This window comes from Aulonocara sp. 'chitande type north' Nkhata Bay, linkage group LG3 (genome assembly GCF_057382095.1).
Source record: "Aulonocara sp. 'chitande type north' Nkhata Bay isolate Kocher_YH1m ecotype deep benthic linkage group LG3, A_spYH_male_GT1.1, whole genome shotgun sequence".
In the NCBI taxonomy this organism is placed as follows: domain Eukaryota; kingdom Metazoa; phylum Chordata; class Actinopteri; order Cichliformes; family Cichlidae; genus Aulonocara; species Aulonocara sp. 'chitande type north' Nkhata Bay.
The window spans coordinates 65,679,097-65,702,911 of NC_141346.1; the positions used below are offsets into that span (position 1 = coordinate 65,679,097).

General features: G+C 50.5%; 2 protein-coding genes across 2 annotated transcripts; one reads left to right on the forward strand and one right to left on the reverse strand.

The window, feature by feature from the left end:
• On the forward strand, nt 1-1,128 carry LOC147336627 (uncharacterized). The gene has a single exon (XM_086286214.1). The coding sequence runs from the start codon at nt 1-3 to the stop codon at nt 1,126-1,128; it is 1,128 nt and encodes a 375-aa protein (XP_086142340.1).
• An 11,097-nt stretch (nt 1,129-12,225) lies between these two features.
• On the reverse strand, nt 12,226-13,868 carry LOC147336628 (uncharacterized). Its single transcript, XM_086285516.1, has 2 exons — nt 13,091-13,868; nt 12,226-12,962 (listed from the first exon to the last, which is right to left on the reverse strand). The coding sequence occupies exons 1-2, from the start codon at nt 13,866-13,868 to the stop codon at nt 12,226-12,228; spliced, it is 1,515 nt and encodes a 504-aa protein (XP_086141642.1).
• Nucleotides 13,869-23,815: the final 9,947 nt, after the last annotated feature.

Below are 23,815 nucleotides of genomic sequence, written 5' to 3' on the forward strand. Positions count from 1 at the left end.
ATGTTAGGAAACGCGACGATCGAATTCAAGACCGTGTCAGGCTGCCTGCACGCGAAGTCGACGAATGACCATCGGTGGTACAAAGTGCAAGGCATAACGAGAACGCTGGACTCTATGGCTCAGCAGAGAAGGCGAGGAAACCATAACCTGATAAACATGGACGTGTTCACACGAGCGCTGCAAGACCGACACAGCAACCCCGAAAGTAAGTTGGACTGGGTCGTCGACTACATCAAACAACTGAACGTCTCCGAGAGCAAGGCTTCAGAGTTTCAGGCTGGTGTGCTGCGGATATTTACGTATAGCAAAGTCCCTAGCGTAGCGGCGTGTAGACGGGTGTGGGATAAAACACGTATGTCAACGCACATCGGAGTGGCGGTGGACGCAGATTGCAAAGATGTATTCAACGGGAAAAAAACCAAACCCCAGGTCGGTCCAGTTTCCCAACTTATCCTCACGCAACTAGAGGCCTTGCACCTGCGTCCGATTTGCGGAGGCTTACGAGTGGCCGGCATACCGTCCCCCGACCGCTGCTCGGGTGCAAAAAAGCGGTACACGTACCATAACCGCTGTGTAGCCGGGTGTAAGGGCATACAGCCAGACTGGGGGTTCTACACCGAAATCGACATGGTTGCGTACGACACGGTCACAAACACAGTGGCGTTGCTAGAGCTCAAGACCAGGCATAGCGACGTTCTAGATAAAGCGACGCTATGGCGTTATAACACCCAGCTGTGGCTGACATGGGTGATGTTTTCCGTCACCTACCCCAGCGCGGCTCAGCGCTCCGCCGCCCACTTGGTCATAGTGAGACCCGGGACGAATTTGGTTAGAATACGGAGCTGTACCAAGCCCACCGTATCGAAAAGCATGAGGCGTAATTTCCCTTGGCTGACATGTTTCTGCACACAGGTTCTCAACTGTCTAGCTCCTACTTGTGTGCACATGAGGTCATATAACAGAAGCGATACTATGTACACGGAGGACCTTTGCTCACAAGTCAACCCGGGAGATCTAAGCCACAGGAACATATGTTTCAACGAAGAAAAGAAGAAACTTAAACGCGACAAAGTGCACTCCGACCAACAGCCTCCGCAGCAGCCGACACAACGCGTGCCTGATCACTGAAGTGTGTGTGTGTGTGTGTGTGTGCCCGTGTGTGTGCCCGTGAGTGCGGCTGCTATAATAACGCCAGTCAGGCCGCGACGAGTTGATAGGACGACGTCTGACAATGGGACTGAAGAACCAGGCGCTGCACGTTATGCTCGCGAATCCCCATCTATCGCCGTTCGATGTGATAGAGCGACCCACGGAACGATACGACTGGATGTTAATCGACCATTTGATAATGAGATTTAAGGTCAAGGCTAGCGACTACGTGGAAGGAGATCGGCTAGCGTCCATCGAAAACATGGCAAGAACACTGGCGGAACATTACAATCGAGACAGATGGACGTCAGAGTGTCTGATTCTGGTAAAGGACGGACGGGGAGCGCAAAAGCCGGCGGTTAGAGAAACCAGAGACCGCTACCCGCTTGCGCCCCACCTGGATTTCTGTAGACGAAACGCGGACGCTATAGACTATCTCACCTTGAAACTGCTACGCGACACCAACGTGGCAAAAAAGGCAGTGTTTCTGGTCACCGGACGGGACTGGGGTTCCCGTGACATCTTGTGTGAATCTAACAACGAAGACGTGGTGTTGCATCTGAAAAATGAAGTCGACGGCATCGGAACCGTAGCCAGACCGCCCGGAGTCCACGGGGCGTACGTGGCGTCGTTTGCGAATCGACCTCTGGAGGGACACCTCGTGTTTCTGGACGGCGCGTGCCGGAAGAGCTCGAGCACAGAGGCCGATACTCTGATGGTAGAACTGGCCAACGCTCTTCCGGGCACTGTTCTGGTATGCACGGCAGACTCAGACGTGATAGCCGTGCTCACGGCTTGCGGGCGCGAAGGGCTCACACTGCGGTTGGCCAACACGAGCTACGACAGCAATCGACCGATGCACAGCTCCGCGTTTGGCGACCTGCTCGCGGAGGCGCCTGGCGGTTTACGGACAACTGACGCGGACTTCGAAGCCCGCAGGCCCAGATTCCGTACGCTGTACGACATTGCGGAAGACGACGATCACCTCGGGGAAGAAGAGCTCGAGCTCCTGCACGGAGAGTGGGAAAGTCTCGTGGCGGACAAAGACCAAGACTCCACGTTGCCGCAACGATTAGCTAGGTATTTCTATCTGAGTGGAATACGAGGCTCCGTGTACGGCGAATTTCTCACCAGAGTGTTCAAGTTAAATGCAACGGATAAAGCCGAAGTTGCGCGCAAGATACTAGCACGCCTTGCCGTGGTGGGTCCGCGGGGGTTGAAATCGAAATCGGCATTCGTTGACACTTTTGAGTTGTTACCCGCATGTCACGACGCCGTGGCCTCTGAGGGCTCTGCTGTGAATAACAAACGATGTGGGGGAGAGCTCACTGCGGAGGACGACGCGTGTGTCGCGAGCTCAAAGCGACTACTCGAACGCATGAACAAACTTAGCAAGCTGTACATGGAAGGCAAGGTGCCTCGCTTCAGTCACGGCAGGTACCTGCGACTGACCAAAATGGGCTCTCATCTGTACGTTCGCGTCAAGCAAGACGTCGCGAAGTACCGGCGGCTAAAACATAAACTCCTCGTCCTTCTTATCCTGTTCGGTACGGATTACACCCGCACGTTCCGAGGACTCGGACCCAAGGGGCTTCTAAAGGTTGGTGCGAACGATCGGTTCGCGAGCTGGTGTGACGATCTAAAGGCTGCGTGGGATAACGAAGATCGCGCCGCATCTTTGGAACAGTACCACGTTCTTTATAAGACATTGGCTTTCATGGCTAAGATCCCTGACAAAACGCAAGCCAGTTGGACTCCGATGCGATCGTCGCTGACGTTCAGAACCATGAAATATGTGTACGACCTGTGGAGCTTGACGCATCCAAAAGGAAGCGAAGCTTATGGTTTCCGTGTAGACGAGAACAGTGTTATGACTTTTGCCGAAACGGCGTAAGTTTTGGGGTGGCTGCGTTGTGCTACGTATGAAAGTTGTGTGTTTATGTACATGGGGGGGGTGGTATGTATCTGTGTGCTAATAAAATTGGGAATAAACCGAGCCTATGACTTGTGTGTGTGTAATTTCTGTTTATTTCACAATCATCAATTCCAACGTACAACACTCGAAATGCTTTACAAAGGCAGCTAATAACAGCAAACATCACACACACTTTCAGGGTCACGTTTTCCGTACTCTTATTCAGCAGTCAGTCGATCCGCATGCAAACCGTGCTCGCCTCCCAGTCATCCAGGCCATATATGTGCATGTTGTGTGAGAGCAGTATAAGGCTAATGCTGTGTTTAGTAACCGCTGGTATATCCGGATTATGGAGCAGCATGCGAATCATGTCCAGCATTGCATTTTCACACGCATCAATTATGTATTCTCTATCATGTTGATAAACTGTCTGCCACTTGTAGCACGTAAACTGAATATCCAGCAGCCGTGAATTGCCCCTGCGGAACACGACGTGAAAGTCTTCGTATTCTTCTGTCAGTATCACGCGTTCTGCGAACATGTGGTCCACGGCTGCCAGGATCTCGGTGACTTTGGGTAAGAAGCTGTAGTCGGCGAGGGCTTTCGATACTCGGTCGAGTCCGCTTCCAAGCGCTGACTGCGCGTCCTCCGTTAAGGTGTGAGTGGCTTTGGTTCGCTCTAGTGGAAAGCAACAGACAGGGCGACTTAGCATTTAACGTTTAAAAGTCAGCGTGTAACGTGTCATCTTGCGAGTTATAGTACCTGGGGGACCTTTTGTCCCGTGCTTTTCCATGCTCTCGTACAACTCCTTGTTGTTAGTCTGCACTATACGAAGAAACTTAGCGGCCCGCTCTTCGTTCTCCAAACAGTGATCGATGATCGTACGGGTTTTCCTCACTAGGTTCGGGGTGGAGAGTAACTTGCACTCCAAGCGGTAGCCTTGGAACGCTTCCGAGGCGTCCTCAACTATGTCGGATAACGATTCGTAGCACTCGGCTATGTCGTGCCTGTACGCTTCGAGTTTCTCTAGGCTCATGTTCGCGATCCAAGCTTAGCCTTAGAAAGCTTGTGATGACTACTCGTTCCCGGTCGGCTACTGTGTCTCAGCTGGCTACTTATCTCAATCGGCTACTCGTGCGACGGCTGTATAAGGCTGATGCCGTCTACTAGCCGCTGGTATATCTGGATTATGGAGCAACTTCTGTGTAAATCCCAGTCGGTCGCTGTAGCCAGGTCGGCTGGGTAATGTAGCCAGGTCGGCTGGGTAATGTAGCCAGGTCAGCTGGGTAATGTAGCCTGGTCGGCCGGGTAATGTAGCCTGGTCGGCCGGATAATGTAGCCGGGTAGGCTGAATAATGTGGCTGAATAATGTGGCTGGGTAGGCTGCATAATGTATCCAGGTCGGCTGACTAAGTCGGCCGGTGCCGTAGGTCGGCCACCTTGTTATTTTGGAGTAGGAGTGGGGGCTTTAGGTGTAACATATAGTGCTTTAGGTGTAACATATAGTGGTTATATGTATAATAAATAACATATCACACTGAGCAAAGTGATCGTGTTCGTTTATTATTTTTTCATTGTTTCAAATACACACAAAGAGCAAAGAGCATTGTGACATGGCAACAAACATACACAGTTTCACAGCGGTACAATGATCCACGTGTGTTGAATACATAACATGGCCTACAAACGAATGTCATTTCTTGTCAAAATATTTCAACAGTGTACCTTTGCTATTGCTCACACGGGTACGTTTCGCGGCGGGCTCGCCATGATCAGAATGTGTTGCGAGGGGTGGTCGGTCAGAGCAAGGTTGCAGTGTTTGGCTGACATCGATTGCTTTTGCCAGCGACTCTAAATATTTGATCATGACGCTACTTTGAGGACCAGGGCACGGTTTTTCTTTTCTGCGCACGGCTGACATAGTGGCCACGGTGTCACAGGGGCAATCGGCGTTTGTAGTTACACCCTCGACCCGGCTCACATAGCAACGATGTGTCCACAAAAGTCCACGCTGTCCTCTAGATCACCGTCGGACTCTACGGGTGCCACTGGGTCTTCCGCAGGGCGATGTGAATCCACAGCAGCGTGGTCGATGTACTCGTCTTCGATGTACTCGTATTCTGTAGGGGCGCTCGTTCTTCGGCGTTTAATCTCTGGAGACTTACACGCACTGGACCCGTCGTCCGTGCTTGAGCTCAGTCTTGGGCGTTTAATCTTTGGAGACTTGCACTTGCTCTCGGGATTACTGGCGTCCGAATCCGAATGAAAAGAAGGTGACTTTCTCCGACACTTGCCTGGACCTTTCACTCGATCGCCCTTGTGCTGCTTCTTCCTGCTGGTTGTTGTCTTACGGCTTAAGCGATCAATCGGCGTTTCCTTTACCTTTCTAGGTGGTGACTTTGTAGGAGACTTTGCGGGCGACTTGCTAGTGAACTTTGCACTTGTCGTCGGTCGATCGTCACCATCAGTGTCATCTTCATCGCCGTGGTGTTTGCGTCGTCGTTTTTCTATTCTCGCCGGGGCGGGTTCCTCCTCCTCCTCGGAGTCAGAGGAAAATAACGCGCCTTTATGCACACCAGAGTGTTCGGGGATGTCGTGGTCCGACTCAGCGTCAGAGTCGTCAGCGCGACGGCGGCGGTCAATTCGACCGAAGGCTATCTGTTTCACAGGGCCGCAAGCGTCAGAGTCACTCTCTACGATGCTGTAATCGTCCTCGCTCCTGTCGTCAATGAAGTCGTCCTCCAAGTCGTATTGATCTAGACGCTTGTCATCATCGTATCTGCCCGACAATTCATCCTTGTCATACTCCTCCGTGGCCAGCAACTCTTCGCCTTGGGCCGCTGTGTAATCGTACTCCCCTTCTTCTTCGTCCTGGCCAGATTCCTCATCGGCGTCATCCTCGCAGCTCATTGCTTCCTGGCAAAGCAATTCTTCTCTGTCAGCGTTGGAGCGGGACGTTTTGTTGGCTCTGCTTTTCTTGTTGCACTGATCACGGTCCACCAGCGTGGTCTTTGTTGCGAGCGTACGCGCAAAAGCTCGTTTGCCTTTTCTTGCCTCGGATGAAATTGTGGCCTTTGTTGCGGGTGCACGCGTGAAAGCTCGTTTGATTTTGCTTATCCAGTTTTTGGTCGATATGGCGCCCAAGCGGTCGATCAGAGCCAAACTCAGTTTATCTTGTAAACCGTGGGCGTTCAGCTGTTCTACCACGATGGGATTGCTAGACACCCATTGTTCCAACACCGAACTGTATTTCTCGTGCAGCAGCGTTTTCTCCAAGCCGAGAACGCTGCACACAGCTTCTCGTCTTGTGTTATCTGCGTACAACCAAGCTGCGCTTTGTAATAGAGTCCCTATGTTTCTGACCCACGTGCCCAAAGGGGGGTTGTCAGGCACGATCATAGAAAAGCACCAGGGTTTTTGGGACGGTGATACCGGTCCGGTTGCGACGTCGACGTCGCGTCTCGACGCTTTTTCTGACCTAGGCGAGGCAGATCCGACTGAGACGTTCGACGCTTTGCGGTTGGAGTTACCGTCGTCCGGCGGCGTGTTGCTGTTGTCGTCGTTGTCGTCGTCGTCGATATCGTCGGCGGTCTTGGTGTTCTTCTTCAGCTTGTTAATTTTGTTGTGGTACACCCTCAGGTTGTGGAAGAGCACTTTCATGTTGCTATAATCTCTGCCTCTAGCAGTGTCTTTCGGAGCCGGTGTGTCTTTTATCAGCTGTTGCCACTTCTTAAAGGTGTCGTTTATGTTGTGGGTGCCCAAGTTCCTGAACAGGTCTCTCGTTGCATGCCTTTGCGCTTTGTTGATGACACCGCTGTTCGACGCTCTAATCCGCCTGTCGATGCTGGCCAGGGCGCGCCAGTCTTCCTTGAACTGTTGCTGCAGTAAAGCAATGTTGTTCCTATGAATCTGCGCGCGATACGCGCCGTCTTCGTTGCAAACAGCAAACGCATTGGGCACCCTGTCGTCCATTAGCTTGATGCCCAGATCCACTATCTCGCACATTATCGGCTCTTCGATCGCGCAGGCCACGTGTTTTGGGGTGTAGTTACACCAGTTGCTGGCGGGAGGGCTCACCCGTTTTAGGAACGCGGTAAGCGCAGGATTGGTTATGTCCTGATGCAACTCGGGTCCGGCCAGGAAAGTCTCTCTGCCGCTGAGCTCGTTTAGCAGTGTGTAGCAACACTGCAGCAGCTCTCCGCTACCTTTTACGCAGGAGTGTTTCAAGGCCCTGCAAAAGCGTGCGGTGGTAGATATGTATAACGTTCGCTTGTCCTTCTGCTGGTCGCGCAACGAAACCACCGGTGTCATGTTACCTCGCTTACGGCCCACCACGCGTGCCGTGCGTCTGAAGTACACAGTTTTGGCCACGCCGGCGTGACACGTGAATCTCGACAGATCGCATATCACGTCCACGTCCGAGAAACAGTCCACGCTTCCCGGTCGTTTACTGACTTGCAGGTCAGCTGACTCAGTGTCCAGTACACAACACATGGGTTCCACATCAGCAATGGTGTCTCCGGTTTCCCCACACGTCTGCGTAGCAGACGTTCTGTCATTGTCCTCTCCGCTGCGTAACAACTGCATCGGTTGTATGTGCTTGAACGATGGAGTGAGAGCATCCGGATGAGTGGGGACTTCTAGAGACATGTCCCAGAACTCATATCTATCGCCCGTTATGTCCTTTAACAGGTTTAAGCTTTGGACACCCGGCACGATTAGGACCTGCTGCATGAAATAAGCAGCGCTCCCGCTCATCAAATTCACCGTGTACGTGCCCAACATCGATCTGGGCTTGTCACAGAACCGTAGCTCTAACTCCTTGTCCGTTTGGGACCACATTGTCACGACCGGTATGACAACGCGGTCCTCTGCGACAGACTTCAACGCTGTAGAGGGTATGTAAAAGAGGGTGTAGTTTTTCAAAGCCAACATTAGCTGTTTCATACCGGCCCTGTCTTCGGTTGACATACATTCTAAGCCATCGGCTCGCAAGTCCATAATATCCATCAAAGCAGTCAAAAGCGACTTGGAAGGGTTTTGTTTGAAACGGCCGATGTCTTCGATCACCATGTCTCTGACGATTTTCCGTGTCGTCTTGTGTTGAAACGCTTTGCTTTTCTCGGATAACATAGACTCTTTCACTGTCATGGCTTCGGCTACCTGGTCGAATAAACCAACGGTGTCGGTGCATGTGAACGCCCGACTGTCCTTTTGTTCATCTGAGTACCAGGCAGGCTTGTCGGTCACCACGAACTGCATATTCGTCCCGTGTGTGAGTGCTCTGATGTACAAGGGAAAGCAATGCCCCTGCTTTATGTTCTCGCTCCAACCGAGATGTTTCCAATTGCTGTGTGGGATAAGCTCTCTCCTTATCTTCAACTCTTGTGAAATGTCTCTGAGTCACGACAAAACACTCCACACGGTGACGTGAAATGCCTGTCCGACCCACAGCACCAACGTTCCCGACCTGCAGCTCCAACGTCCCCGACCTGCAGCTCCAACGTTCCCGACCTGCAGTTCCAACGTTCCCGACCTGTAGTTCCAACGTCCCCGACCTGCAGCTCCAACGTCCCCGACCTGCAGTTCCAACGTTCCCGACCTGTAGTTCCAACGTCCCCGACCTGCAGTTCCAACGTCCCCGACCTGCAGTTCCAACGTCCCCGACCTGTAGTTCCAACGTTCCCGACCTACAGCACTTCTTGTTTTGCTCACAGCAGCTTTGTTGCTGGGCGCAGAGTAAAAGTCACCAAGTTAGTGTGTCACTCCCAGACCGCAACCCGCTCAACTAGGCCTCGTGCTCCTTGTAGCGTTTGCAATTTCTCAGTGCTACACATTTAATTAACTACGGCCTTTGTGAATCATGGACGTCGACTGGATTTCCACATTACAAATGCGCGCAGCTCGCATGCGTCTTAAACTTGTGTATAGGGAAAGCGTGACCGGTGTGAAACACAGACTGGTCCACGTTGTCAACGTACACGTGGAGAACGCTGCAGATCTCAAGGCCACGGGCCATGGTTCGAGAAAGAAAGAGGCCAAACGCACAGCAGCTAAAGCGCTCTATGCGTTACTACAGGACAGGATCGACCGGCAAACGGCGTCCAAGGCTACCGAACCTTTTCAAGAGCAAATCGACGACAACGCACGCAAGTGTAGCAACCCCTTCCATGAGTACACGGTACTCGATAATAAACGAAAACGGACTGACCTAGAAGCATCCGAGTGTGAAGAAAGTCAACCCGACCCCGACGACTGCACAGAGACACCTCGGTCAAAGGAACACTACCCTCAACAGTCTGATAATCACATTGGACAACTGCAGGTGTGTCAGGCTGCTTGTGTGTATTTACACACATAACGTTACAATTGCAAATATGCTGTACATATAACACATCGTATTGCCTCTTTCAACAGGAAATCTGCCAGCAGACCAATTGGCCATTGCCCAAATATAACTTTGTCTTCACTGAGGGTCCTCGTCGCTACGCATGTCAATGTCAACTTACTATACCCTTGGACGTCCACGCAAGTGATGCCGACTGTGCAGTAGATGCCACGTCTGATCGCGTTCGTACACGACTACACGGTGGGCAACACGGTGGGCAGGCGTGGGATTGCATGTCATATCCATAACATAAATGGCGGTAACAAGTGTAGTAATTCTCTGTGAAACTTTTGTGTTTCCTCACCACAGGCACGGGAGACTCTAAAGGAGCGGCTAAACAAGCGTCGGCTGGGAACACTCTCCTTTGGCTTTACAGACACAAGCTCATCTAGCAATCCAGCCGCATACACCATGCTGAACAACAGTACGACGTGTACTCATCGCCGGGATATGTGGTGTACATGGTCTATGATACTTGTAATGATGGTGTCCGTCCTACTTCTTGTGTATGGTGCGTACTGCATGTGTACGCTTTGCGTCGAAAGAAATAGACACAGGCGAATCGTCAGGTTTCATAGCACTCGTATATAATTTTTGTGTTAGACATGAAATAAAGACAAAAACATTTTCACATTACATTGTTGTCTTCTTCTTTTGCACATACTCATAATAAAAAAAACCGCACAAAAGTACAAAGAAGGCTTGTTCCGCGACCCGGGGCTCCTCGGACCTCCTGTGTCACAAATGCTGCTTCTAACCAAAAAGTGTGGCGACAGACACACGGTCCAGCAGTGTCAGCCTTGGACCGTCTTGCGATGATGATGATGTTTCAGCAGTGATTCCTCTTGCTCGGTTACCACGGTCATAACCGATGGACTCTGTGGCCCAACGACGACCGAGTGCCCACCATCACAGCACTCGTCGTCCATTGCACAGGTGGTGGGTTTGTACACGGCGTTGTATACTGCGGTGCCATCCCCCGGTTTGTAAATGTACGAAGGGGTTCGTCTTTCGTACAGTTTGTAGCTGATCAGTGCCAACCCCAAGACAATGAAGACCGGAGCCGCTATAACTGTGACCTTAAGCCAGTCCTCGTTCTCCGTCCACCACCAATATGGGCTATAATCGTTGTGACCGCTCATGGTTGGTCGTGTAATGTGTGGTGGTATTAGACAAAAATCACAGTCTTGCACAAGGAGCGTCAATGTGTATAAGAGCTTGTTTTTATTAAAAAGCATCATTAGTAATGAGATGTATGCACAGATACATAGGAGCGGTACAACATACAATCAGTGGTGCCTTTTCACAAGGCCAACACCGTTTCAGAAGAGATCCCCAGGTAGACCAGCAGATCCCTACGGTCCAAAAGGTTCAGGATTGCAAACATGACACACTTGTAATATTTTTTACAGTAGTTTAAAATCTTGGGGGCCAGTTCGTAGATGCTCTTTTCTTCCATCCAACCATATGGAATGCGCAGACAATCGCGACTATCCAAAATGTTCCAAGCAAGAAGCATTTTAACCCTACGGATTTCACTGCCGCTGAGTTCACACATCAACTGGCAAAGCATGCGCTGGGCGTGAACGTGGTCGACGTCCTCCAGAACCAGTTGGGTTGGACATGTCGCATTGTAATGCTTGTCGTTTGTCAGCGCGTCGGGATTCATAGCTCGGAACGAAGCTTCGATTGTTTCTCTCGTCACATCGCAGCATAAATGCCGACAAAGGAGTACGATCAGACACTCCGGGTGCCCGTCGGTCTTGTTGTATTTCTCCAAGACGCGTTTGATCTCTTGATGTTGTCGGGTTTCGTACACGAACTCAGTGTCTTCGCTGAGCGTTTTCACCAACCACCGAAAAGCGGACGGTTCTTTGTTCAGGTAATAAGATATGCGGAAATGCCATGATAGTTCCATGTCAGAACACGAGAAGGAGTTCTGACTGCTGTGAAGCTACACTGAATTCAGATGCAACATAAAGCCTGCTTTGAGCTGTCCGGGCTACAGCACGGAGCCCGCCGACCTGCAGCACGGAGCCCGCCGACCTGTAGCACAGAGCCCGCCGACGACCTGCAGCACGGAGCTGTCGGGGCTACAGCAGTTGCTTGTTGTACAGACGACAGGAGACGTGATGTTTTGTTGAAGTTCAGAGTAACTGTTTATTGATATTATCGTCATTTTATTTGTCTTGCCATGGGCAAACTCACCCGTTTGTAGATTACGCTTTGATTACACAGCAAACCAGAATGTACTATATACATGTGTATATAAACAACAGCGATTACAATAAGAGACACAATACCAGTAGCATGCGCGTTTTTGCACATAACGCTTTAGGCACCAAGCGAGACACATTCCCTTCAGTGTAGCATTTGTCTTCATCAATTATACCAGATACACATTGGTAAGAAAGACTTTATGGCGAGACACATTCCCTTCAGTGTAGCATTTGTCTTCATATATTATACCAGATACACATTGGTAAGAAAGACTTTATGGCGAGAAACATTCCCTTCAGTGTAGCATTTGTCTTCATCAATTATACCAGATACACATTGGTAAGAAAGACTTTATGGTTTACAACACATGTTGTGCATGTATATCAAAAACCATATAAAAACACGAATATATATATATATATATATATATATATATATATATATATATATATATATATATATATAAATAAATATAAATATAAATATAAATATAAAAGTACAGTGAGAAAGACTTAGCTTCATGGTTTTACAACACTTATGTTACACGAAAGTGTCAAGTGTATACCCTGTGGTCGTTAGAAGTAAAGTAAAGCTTCGATTGTATTTCCACGTCGTGGTGACATCCAAACTCTTGTCTGATGTCAATTTTGACACCCCCGTCAAAATCATTTGGAGGTTGACTGAATAGTTGCTCTGGGTATCTGTGGTCGATGGTGTAATGCAAATCTGTCTGCGCCCTGCGTTGTGTAATCGCAGGCGAGAACACGGACAAGGCTAAACTTTTAGCTGCCAGCATAGAGATGAAATGCGCAAAGGTTGAGCTCTCGGAAGGCATACAGTCAAACACAACCTCAACGACATCCGCATCACCTTTACCGTAGTGTACGCGGATCCATCTGTGTAGATAATATAGCATAGAGTTGAACGCATTAGACGACGTCAACTGGCGTACTCTCTGGTCCCTTCTGTCTGTGATAGGCAGAACTTCTGCCAAACCAGTGTTGGTTTGCCCTGAGCACCACACGGCCAGTATAGTCTGGTCAACAAACACAAAACAGCACCAGTGGAAATGCAGACCGCCCATGTTCACATCGAACAGTTGTGGCGTGTACACATCGGGCGACAACATGAGTTGCGTGTTAGGCGTGTGGCAACCCATGGCGATGTGATCCCAAAAGCCCGGAATGTGCGGCATGCACACAAATCTGTAGGCCATCGCCTCCGGCATGGGCGAGTTCAGCCAGTACTTGAAAGCCATCTCGTCTCGGTTGTTGATTAATCTCTCGAAAGCTGGAAGACAAAAAAAAATGTTCAAGTGAGCGTAGTGTGCTCTTGTGAAACCATGCAGTGTGTGTGTGTGTGTGTGTGTGTGTGTGTGTGTGTGTGTGTGTGTGTGTGTGTGTGTGTGCAGAACCAACCATTTCTCAGTTCGTCCACAGTCGGAGCACTGCAATGCAGATGCATGATCGTACGCACACCTTCGTCCCCTTCGGTCCTGAAAGCAGCCGTTTGGTCTAGCTCTAGATTCCACTGCACGTGTGCCACGCTAGCTAGCTGGTTGACAGTGACATTGACAATAGCGCGCCTCGACTGCACTTTGTGTATGGCACACCCTTTGTGTTTCGTGTAGCACACAGAGCATATGACACACCCGCAGGCACACTGCAGGGGTCTGTTTAGCTTAATCGTGTAGTCGACACAGAGCACAGTGGCGTTAAATGCACATTGACACACTGTACATTTCACAGCGTTGGAAACTATCTCAAGTATAGACTTGAGTGCTTCGCGGTATTCTCCGTCTTCTAGTATAGACTTGAGTGCTTCGCGGTATTCTCCGTCTTCTGGGTTTACGTGCAGTGTCGGCGGCTGCGGCGGAGCTACAGCTGGCGTACTAACAGGCGACACGCGTTCGCAGGATAATGTATCTGCTGCGTGTGCTAGCATCGCGTGTTCTTTGGTATAGCTCAGATCGTCTTTGCGATCTGAAACACTAGAGTTGCTATAGTACCCATGGCCTGTGACGGCTTCTCCGTTATGTGATGATGTCGATGACAACACATAGTTGGGATTTGGTACGTTTTGCTCATTGTTGCTTCTGTTGCCATTGTCCGTCCACGCTCTCGCCGGGGCAAACCCAAGGTCGTCGTCACCATTGAATGCATTCACGTAATCTGCAGACTCTTGGGCTGTTTCCATGTCCGCGAACCTATTTTGTACACAAACACAGTGTACAAATTAGATGTGAGTGCTTTAGAAAGACGATTGGCGATGTACACACAGATTGTGGGACCCTCGCCATGTAGATGATATAGTACACTTACCTTGCCGCAGGAACCTCGGTTGTCTCCCTGCTTCTCTTGCTGCCAGTTAATCTTGGGCTGGTGCTGTGTTGTTGTTGCATTGCACCCTGATATAAAACAACATTGTCTGCTGTCGCTGGGGCCGGTACAACATCTATGTACCGAAGGATATCGTCGACGGTTTCGTCAGGCGACTCGTGAGGCAACTCGCTGTGGTTTTGGTATTTTGGCACCTCGTCTTGCGGCAGCTGTTCTGCGGGCTCGTCGCTTGTGTTCTTCTTTATAGTAGTGTTACACATGTCTCTCATACACTGTAGGCTCACCACGGCCACAGTAGAATCGGAGTCATCAAAGGGCAACAACTGTGAGCTTGCTTCGGTCGGGCAGCATAGGGGCTCCTCTTCTCTAGGCTCGGTAATGGATGCCAGATGCCGGCACACGTCGCTTGTTTCGATTGTTTCGATTGTTTCCTCTTCTCTAGGCTCGGTAATGGATGCCAGATGCCGGCACGCGTCGGTTGTTTCGATTGTTTCGATTGTTTCCTCTTCTCTAGGCTCGGTAATGGATGTCAGATGCCGGCACGCGTCAGTTGTTTCGATTGTTTCGATTGTTTCTAGGGGCTCCGCTTCCATAGGCTTGGCGGGGGAGCGCAGATTCGAACTGATTTCCTTTAGGGCTGCCTCAGCGGCCTTTTGGCTGGATTCTTCTACTTGTACTGAGGCGACCCACCGACATTTAATATCTTGCGCCTGGTTGTTGGATAAAACACGAAGGTCTGGCGTTGTTTGTTGTGTATCAAGCTTGGGTTTTTCACCATTGGGTACTTCCTGACCGTTCACGACACCAGGCTTGCGTTTCCATTGAGGAGTCGTTCTCGCTGCCTGCCCGCGAGCCCTATGCTTGTGGTGCGGCGTTTGCATCGCCGTTCGAGGGCCAGGAGGAGTGGAACGGCTGTGCGTTTCACCTGGTTTTGCTGGAGATGTGACCTTAGTTTGGGTCGTGATGGTTGGCCGTGTGCTCTGCTCTGAAGCGAGTGCGCTGTTGCTGCCGCTTTGAGGCTTGCGGTGGGTGTTGCGTTGATTAGACATTTGTTTGCGCGGCAAGACGCCGACATGCTCCCGCGTACGTGTCCCAGATGATCCTTTTCCAATACCATGAACCTGTCTTGATGTCGTTGCCACGGTTGGAGAAGACCCTTTGGTGGCTGCAACAGCGGCGGTAGTAAGACTGGCCTTTTTCGTGGAGGCTGCGCACTGACTGTTTGATTTATGTTCTTCGGGTAATGCCACCTCGTCTTCCGAGTCCGATGAGTCCGATGACGACGAAGCAGATGGCGTCGCGCTCGATCCAGATGAACTCGAGCCGGACGACCCGGAGTGATGCGATTCTGCATCACTCGCACTGGAATCGGATGATGAGGCATCATCGGCATTGCCCTCCTGGAGTGCTCGGCCGTTCGTCAAAGAGTGTCTTTGGATCTCTGTGTTCTCTTCCTCCTGAGGCGCAGCTCCATAATTATACTCCGTGCTGCGTGTCAACCCGGCATTGTTGTCTTCGTCAGAGTCGCAGTCTTCTGAGTCGGGGGTGCGAGTGAGTTTAGCATTCCTCCACGGTCTTTTCACACTGTTGTTCCTTTTCACTCGCGGTGGCGTTTGCTTCGGACTCGGTTGTCTCGTCGATTGAGACGGTTGGGTGGGCACAGTGTGTGAACTGCAAGGCTGCTCTTGGCCGATAGCGCGGCGTCTGATGTCTTGTGCATCGCGCCCAGTAGAACTGAGAGGCGCACGTTGTAAGGTGATGGGCTTTCCTTTAACCCGGAGAGGCTTTGGTTTGTCGTGATGTGGTTGAGCAGCCTTAGCGGGTAGGTATGAGGTGTCCTTCTGCCTATTGCTCCGATTCCTGTCTTGTCCCGCGAGCTTATTGTTTAAGCGACTTGGTGTGACATCCAGACGCTTCTGTTTATACCCAGTCCTAGAATTTGACATAGGTGTGGTATTGGTATCCCGGGACGTAAGGCGCTGACGGTGCTTTTCTTGTGGTTGTTGCCCTTGGTATCTAGACGAAACGGTTTGGTTGCTTTCCACGTTGTATCGTCTCTGTTTAGCTGGGGTGTAGTATTCCTGCCGTGAATGGGTGCGATTCACAGTTGTCGATTCTCTCAAACCTGAGCTCGTGGGACCGCATGGTCGGCTTTCATTGTTGTATATGCGATGTGTCTTATTATTCTCGTATTCTCGTCGCCGCTGCACGTTCCGAAAAACAGAGGATATTCCTGGTGGTCGTACGGGTCCACACCGTTCGCTGTCGTTTTCTTGACGCCATTGGTATGGTGCATAGTACTCTGCCATGTTCCCTAGTGAAAACGAGCTGAGATCCTCTTAAGCACGGTGTGCACACATAAACTAAGGATCTGTATTTCTCTTTGGATGCACAACGCCTTCCAGAGAATACACAGGTCCAAATTATGTTGTTCCTGGAACATCAACACATAGCTTAGAGTAATCTGGTGGTCAAAATGCACGAGTGTTACACCCTACCCTGAGAACTATATTCCATAACACTATGTAAAACACACAAGAGACGACTACTTGTGAAAGTTGTATTATGTTCACAGTACACCAATTGCAAAGTGTCCGACCTGCAGTTCCAAAGCTCCCGACCTGTAGTTCCAAAGCTCCCGACCTGTAGTTCCAAAGCTCCCGACCTGTAGTTCCAAAGCTCCCGACCTGTAGTTCCAAAGCTCCCGACCTGTAGTTCCATCGTTCCCGACCTGCAGTTCCAAAGCTCCCGACCTGTAGTTCCATCGTTCCCGACCTGCAGTTCCAAAGCTCCCGACCTGTAGTTCCAAAGCTCCCGACCTGTAGTTCCAAAGCTCCCGACCTGTAGTTCCATCGTTCCCGACCTGCAGTTCCAAAGCTCCCGACCTGTAGTTCCATCGTTCCCGACCTGCAGTTCCAAAGCTCCCGACCTGTAGTTCCAAAGCTCCCGACCTGTAGTTCCAAAGCTCCCGACCTGTAGTTCCATCGTTCCCGACCTGCAGTTCCAAAGCTCCCGACCTGTAGTTCCAAAGCTCCCGACCTGCAGTTCCAAAGCTCCCGACCTGTAGTTCCAAAGCTCCCGACCTGTAGTTCCAAAGCTCCCGACCTACAGTTCCATCGTTCCCGACCTACAGTTCCAACCTTCCCGACCTACAGTTCCAACCTTCCCGACCTACAGTTCCATCGTTCCCGACCTACAGTTCCAACCTTCCCGACCTACAGTTCCAACCTTCCCGACCTACAGTTCCATCGTTCCCGACCTACAGTTCCAACCTTCCCGACCTACAGTTCCAACCTTCCCGACCTACAGTTCCAACCTTCCCGACCTGTAGCACCAAAGCCCCCGACCTGTAGCACAACCTTCCCAACCCATTGTGTTGTTGTATAATTCTGTTAACCAATACCCTGTTAGACCAATAAACCTCGTAGACAACCAAGAACATGACTGATCGAATCATAGCTGTGAAGCCACAAAATCTAGTCACTCACGCATCTTACTGGTGAAGTTCCTAGCTACTGCACGCAGCCAGGACTACGAGTAATATTTACAAGATGGCAATGGTCCATACTGTGTAGTAGTAGTAGTAGTAGTAGTAGTAGTAGTAGTAGTAGTAGTAGTAGCAGCAGCTAGTTAGTTAGTTTTATCGGTACATTCCGATATCATGGTCGACCGGCCCAAGGTCGTGCTTAGTACTGGACAATGTTACCTGCCTGATATTGACAGGGACACTGCTGTGATTGACAATGTCACTGTGCCCCGGAAAAGGAAAGCTTTATTTCTATCGGTTTCCAATGATGTCGTACACGACAGTCCGTCGGACGAACTGTCCTTCTCTGCGTTGTCCACCGCCGATAGAGCTACGTTCCAACTGCTTCTATATCTCACGTATTGTTGCAAAGGTACAGTGCTTCAAGTCACACTAGAGGACCCGGACTTCGTGTCCATGTCGCCTCCTATCCGAGAGGATAACGCTCACGGAAGATTGTTTTGTTTTATTCTAAATATAGACAATGACAACGAAGTATCAAGTGGAGACGGCAGTACGCAAGTGCAACCCGACTCCTCGCAGGTGGGATACACACCTAGTAATTATCTACTGGATCTTGACATGGACGCTGGTATAGACGTGTTTGACCAGGACGACGTGGCCGATGTGCAATCGGACGACGAGGACGACGAGGACGACGACGAGGAGCTGCACAAACAAGCCTTCAGCGCCTTCATGAGACTGCAGCTGGTCAGGAAGAAACTCTCCTCGCTAAACAATGCAATGGTAGCGATGAAGGATGAGAAAGCTGAATTGTCAGCCATATTCCATTGGGTGGACATTGTCTCGGGCGCGTTGAACTCTAAACAGTTGGACAAGAAAACAGTTAAAGAATTACAGGGATCTTTGTACACACCGGTGTGTCAGTCTGGGAAAACTGCAGTGGTGTTGCCGCAGAGCATAACTCGTTTGAAGCTTAAGACCCTCGAGACATCGATATCTACGATGACGGACATTTGCCTGCGAGGCGAAGGCCAGACGTTGTTCAGAGCACTGATGGCTAGTTTAGGACCAACGCGGTGGCTCGAACAAAGCGTCATGTCAACATATAATCCAGATGTGCCTGGCGATGTGACACACGTGGAGAAACTCAAGGCCTTCACCCGCGATCTGGCGCGGGGATCGCAATCGCGAGTCGACTCGCGAGGACTGATTGTGTTTAGATACACCCTGGACAGCCTCATAGATTCTGACACCCCAGACTTGTTCACTCGAAGCATGCTTCACAAACACGTACCGGTGAACAGGAGTGTCGTGGATGTCGGGTTGCGCAAAATACGCACCCAGCGCAGAACTCTACATCTCGCGCGCATGTTAGACAGCGGACGCTGCGACTGTAGCCGCGGGAGTGGCGACAACATGCCGTGCCGAGGACAATGTTACGCGGCGTATGCCTGCTACTACAATCACGCAGAAACGCACCCATTTGTCACAAGCAAAAACGATCACAGCTACTGTTTTGCACACTTGTTCCCACAGTTGGGTAAAGTCGAGCGTATGAGCAAAGAAATGAAACAGGAGTACGGTGGCAGGGATCAGTTTGAGCTCATAGCGGATATGGTCTTTACAATCTTGACAAGACGGCACTTTGGCGAACGAGATGCAATATACATGGGTTTACATGAAGTTGTAGATGGGAGTCGAGGCAACGCATCTTTGTCTCTCGGACACCACCTGCCGGACATACATTCACAGCTATGCAGGACAGTCTGCGACGACGGCCAACGGGAGTACGCCAGCGTAAAGGTGTACGACGCGGCAGTGGTTAAACACCTGTTCTGTGACACCTTGGCAATAACTAGACTGTTTCAAGCGTCGACCACCTTTAATTACATCATAACAAACACCGCACCCAGATACACCATCGAACGTATCATGCTGTTGAACATCACCGGTCCCGGGGAAGGTAAAAGTTACGCTAACAACGTGCTGGAGCATCAATTTCGCGCGGTGAGGAATTGCATCGAGAGGCTAACTTCGTTCACGATGCAGGCCTTCAAGTACAAGCAGAAGAGGAACGCTTGTGTGGTGATGATAGACGACGCTCACATAACACACGAGAAAAACACCAAATCGATCGACAGAGAATCAAACGTCATCCCCAACACGTTCAAAAATCTGTTGGACACCAGCACCCTAGAAAGCGACGTCGTGACCAAAGACCCCATGACAGGCAAAATTGCCACGGTGAAGTTCCAAGCTGTTCACAACTGCGGGTTTGTGTGGAACACAAACACCATGGGGTTCATGAGCGACGCCTGGGCGGACAGGTGTCTGATAATGGAATCTGAACATCCTAAAGAGGTCAGTCGCACTCGAAGCACTGTACAAATTAGGGATGTGGTGGAGAAGCGGAAGATGGATCGCATCGCAGCGCTTTGCCTATACAGACAGAATCTAATACAGTCTGCTACGATGATCGCGGACTCCGAGGTCGTGCAATTCGGAGTCCGGTTTGACAGCGCTAGAGACGCGTGCGTCGCCGCGTTTTACGAGACGCACATCGAGTGCGCGGGGATGGTGGGCCGGAGGGTTGCTTTCTGCATAAACCAGCTGGTGTTCGCGGAGGCGATGAAGCTGGCCTGTCATTTTGTGTTTGACATTTGGATCCCTCCCTGGACTCGTATTCCCGATAAGGCCGACTACCCAGATTGCGAATCGTTCACAAGGACGCTGAACGAAAACAGACTGCGAGCGCTGAACAAGCTGTCCTTCGGACAAATATGCTTAGAGACCAACGCCGTGTACAAACTGTGCACGGCGGCCTGTCTGCCGGATATATGTCCTCGCGCCCTCGACTCGCAGGGAAGGTTTGCGTGTAAGGTGTTGGGATACGTTTTAACACAGGTGTACGAACAGAAACTCAAGACGACTATCAAAAACGGCAGCCTGTCTGTTTCGGGGATAGGGGACATGTTTTTCTCGGCGGAGCACAACAAGGACGACAATGGCACTGCGCACGAGATGCTCATGTTGTGTTCGACGTGTAAAGTGCCGGCTAGGTCTGCTGTCGACAGCGAGGTGAAGACGCGTAAATTGTGCACGTACAGATTGTCCCATAGCCAGCTTCCCTCGCACGTGAAGAGAGGTCGGGCGAAGGTGAATAAAAAAGTGAGCACTGTCACGTTGTCCCTTGAAATGCTGTATGACATGTTAGCGACCTACGCCCCCGATTCTCATGCTGGATTCTGGTCTCAAGTCACCTCGGGTATGGTGGAGTCTTACGAGCAGACCGCCGACGAGGAGGAATGGGAGAATGCTATGGGTCAGTGTTACGAGAACGCGAACGAGCGACCTCCGCAGTGTCCTAGGTTGTCATTCACGCTAGACTTCACAGAGGACCCGCTTCGCTCGCTGGTGTTGGAAGCTACAGCCGGTGTGAAGGCATTGGACGAGCTAACCTTCCACAGATGTGTGCTGGGCGGCGAGACGTTTCAGTGCTCGGCGCCTTTGTATTACGGAGCTGTTTTACTCGAAACGCTGGGCGAGGAGGCTCCCCATCTGGCTTACAACGAAAGCCACCTCAAAGAAGCCAACGTGGGCCCGCGGCACACGTTCCACGGACCGAGGTTGACGGTGTATTCCGGAGACTACGCGGGTGTACCGGTTAAGAACATGAGTTCGTTTTGCAAAACTAGGACTACGTATCATCAGGATCAAGTGCTTCTGACGAACGATACAGTGGACAGGGACTACCTCTTCGAATTGGAAGAAGATTGGGAGTGGAAGGATGCGTGTGATGTGTTCAATCACGTTTTCAAAGATGACATTTTTACGGTCGACATGTTGAAACGAGATTACGCTGCGACCATGATCACAATGGTCAGCGATTATCGACGCTCGGGGCCTTGTCGTGGGGACCCAGACGACGGTAGAACGGCGCTTGCGTTGCGGAGACACACACCTCTTACACACGGTGGACAGAGAGAGGATTGTAGTGACCCAACGCAATGTTCGCATGCTGCACCACAGGGTAAACGTTCACAAAAAAGAAAACAGACGCCATCGCACCACTCTTCGCAACGGGAGAGATCTCACGGATCGAAACGGGGATCGTCCAAGAAACACAGATCTTGTGATTAGAATGTGTCTGTGCACGTACATGTTGTTGTTGTTGTTGTTGTATATACTTTCCATGAAATAAAGTGTCTTGTTGTTGTCGTTGTATATACTTTCCATGAAATAAAGTGTCGCTGCTTCCTTACTATACACATCTAGTTTGTTTCTTTTTAGCTAGTGTGCGGTGCAGGACAAAGAAGAAGGACAGGAATGTGTAGAAGACCAACATACCTCAAAAGCAATTAGATTCAAGACAAAAGTCAGAATAAAGCTTTCGGTGAATTTATTTACACAAATATATACACATTTACACCGCTTCCCTGGTAGCTAGAAACTGGTACTTTTGCTCATAGCACGCAGAGTACCGTTGGACCTTCGCTTGACGAATATATACAACACAGGGTTTGACAGGCAATATAAATGACCGACACCCGTGCAAATGTTCAACACTGTAGCTACGTTGCAATGTCTATGTGAACGAAAGTACAGCACACTGACGAGCCACGGTGTCCAACAGCACACGAACGATGCAACAGTGACCATCGGCAATATCTTCGCCCTTCTGTATGTGCGTGTTACGCGCTTGCCCAGCACGGTATTTTGTATGTGATTCTTTACAGTGTGTACAATCATGCTGTTACAGTATATGATAGCAACTGTAGGCAAAAGAAAAGACACGGTCATCCTAAGCCAAAAACTGAGGTCCTTCATCATAGGTGGCATGGCGTTGTAACAAAACATTATGGGAGACGTTGGGGATAACCGAATAGTCTGCCAGTAAAACATGTCCACCGTAGCAGATACAGCGGGTATGCATCCGCATATAGCACTCACTAGGCTTCTGCTTCTGCGGGACGCGCTCATTCCTCTATTGTGTACAATCTTCATATATCTGTTGACGTTCACGAAGACCAACAGGCACACCCCGTACTGGAAAAAGAGCTGTGGGCAAAAAAAATGAAAACACAGTGAGTGTTACACATGTCCAAGTCACGGTGTCACGTCAAACGTACTGTAGTAGCTACGATGTTAGCACATACCGTGGTCAGGCCTTTAAAGACTTTACACATTGCGTATCCGAATATCCAGCGGCCGTGTAACACACTTTGGGTAAGCCACACAGGCAGAGTGAGCAGAGTGCATATGTCACAGATCCCCAATTGGGTAAAATACACATCGATGTTAGCAGGCCTCTTCCTCCTTCCATTTCTCGAATGAAGTATCAGCAACATGTACGAGTTCGCAAACAAGCCCAGTAACATCACCACCCCATGGATAACAGGCACGTACACGGCACTGCTGTTGTATGCTGCGTTTCGGTCACAGCTATGTGTACGGCTGAGCAGAGGCCTGATTGTCTCATTGTACCGCACGATGGTACGGTGTGAAATGTTAGCAATCGGCTCCATCTTGTCAAACTCAAGCCTACGGTGTAGCTGTATTTGTGCTCATGCGTGAAGTCCACTTAAACTGTGCCTCGGGGTGTCAAGCTCGCCGACCTGGCTACGGCACCGGCCGACCTACGGCACGGGCCGCAAACCTACAATACAACTGTCCCGTGGTTTATACGACACAACCTGAGAGGCCACACAAACGCTTGCTTTGGGGTGTTTGACGGTAAAGGTATCGCTGAAGCTGGCATCCCAGATACAGCCATGTCTTCTGTAGAGATCCACATAATCGCCGGCGTTGTCCGCAGAGGGAGGCCTGATGTGAGACAAGCGCCTCCTGTTAGTTCATACGTGCGACGTTATCGCGTGAGCAAATGGCGTCTGCGTACCCTGGATCGTAGGATCATTGAAACGACTTTAACTCTGATACATGCGGTGATCCCTGCAGATAAATTCGAGCAATACTCGTTGCGACTAAAGGCACGTTTTGAAGGCTGGATAACATCTCACGCCCCGAACGAGCCGATCGCAACGACATCACTTGCAAGCGCCTTCGCCCAGGACGTATCTGACAATAACTGGCCCTATTTTGTCAGCCGTGGAGAACTCTTAAGTGACTCCGCGATTACATTCGGTGCACGTATTGTAAGGTACGAGGAGGCGCATGTACCGTGGTTGTGGGACTCTATGAAAACACAACCTAAGTACACTGACGCCTTGACCGCAGAAGAGATGGCTCGATGCAGGGGAGCTCCCAGCGTGGGTGTGGGCTGAATGCAACCTGTAGTCCGGGAGCCGCATCATCGA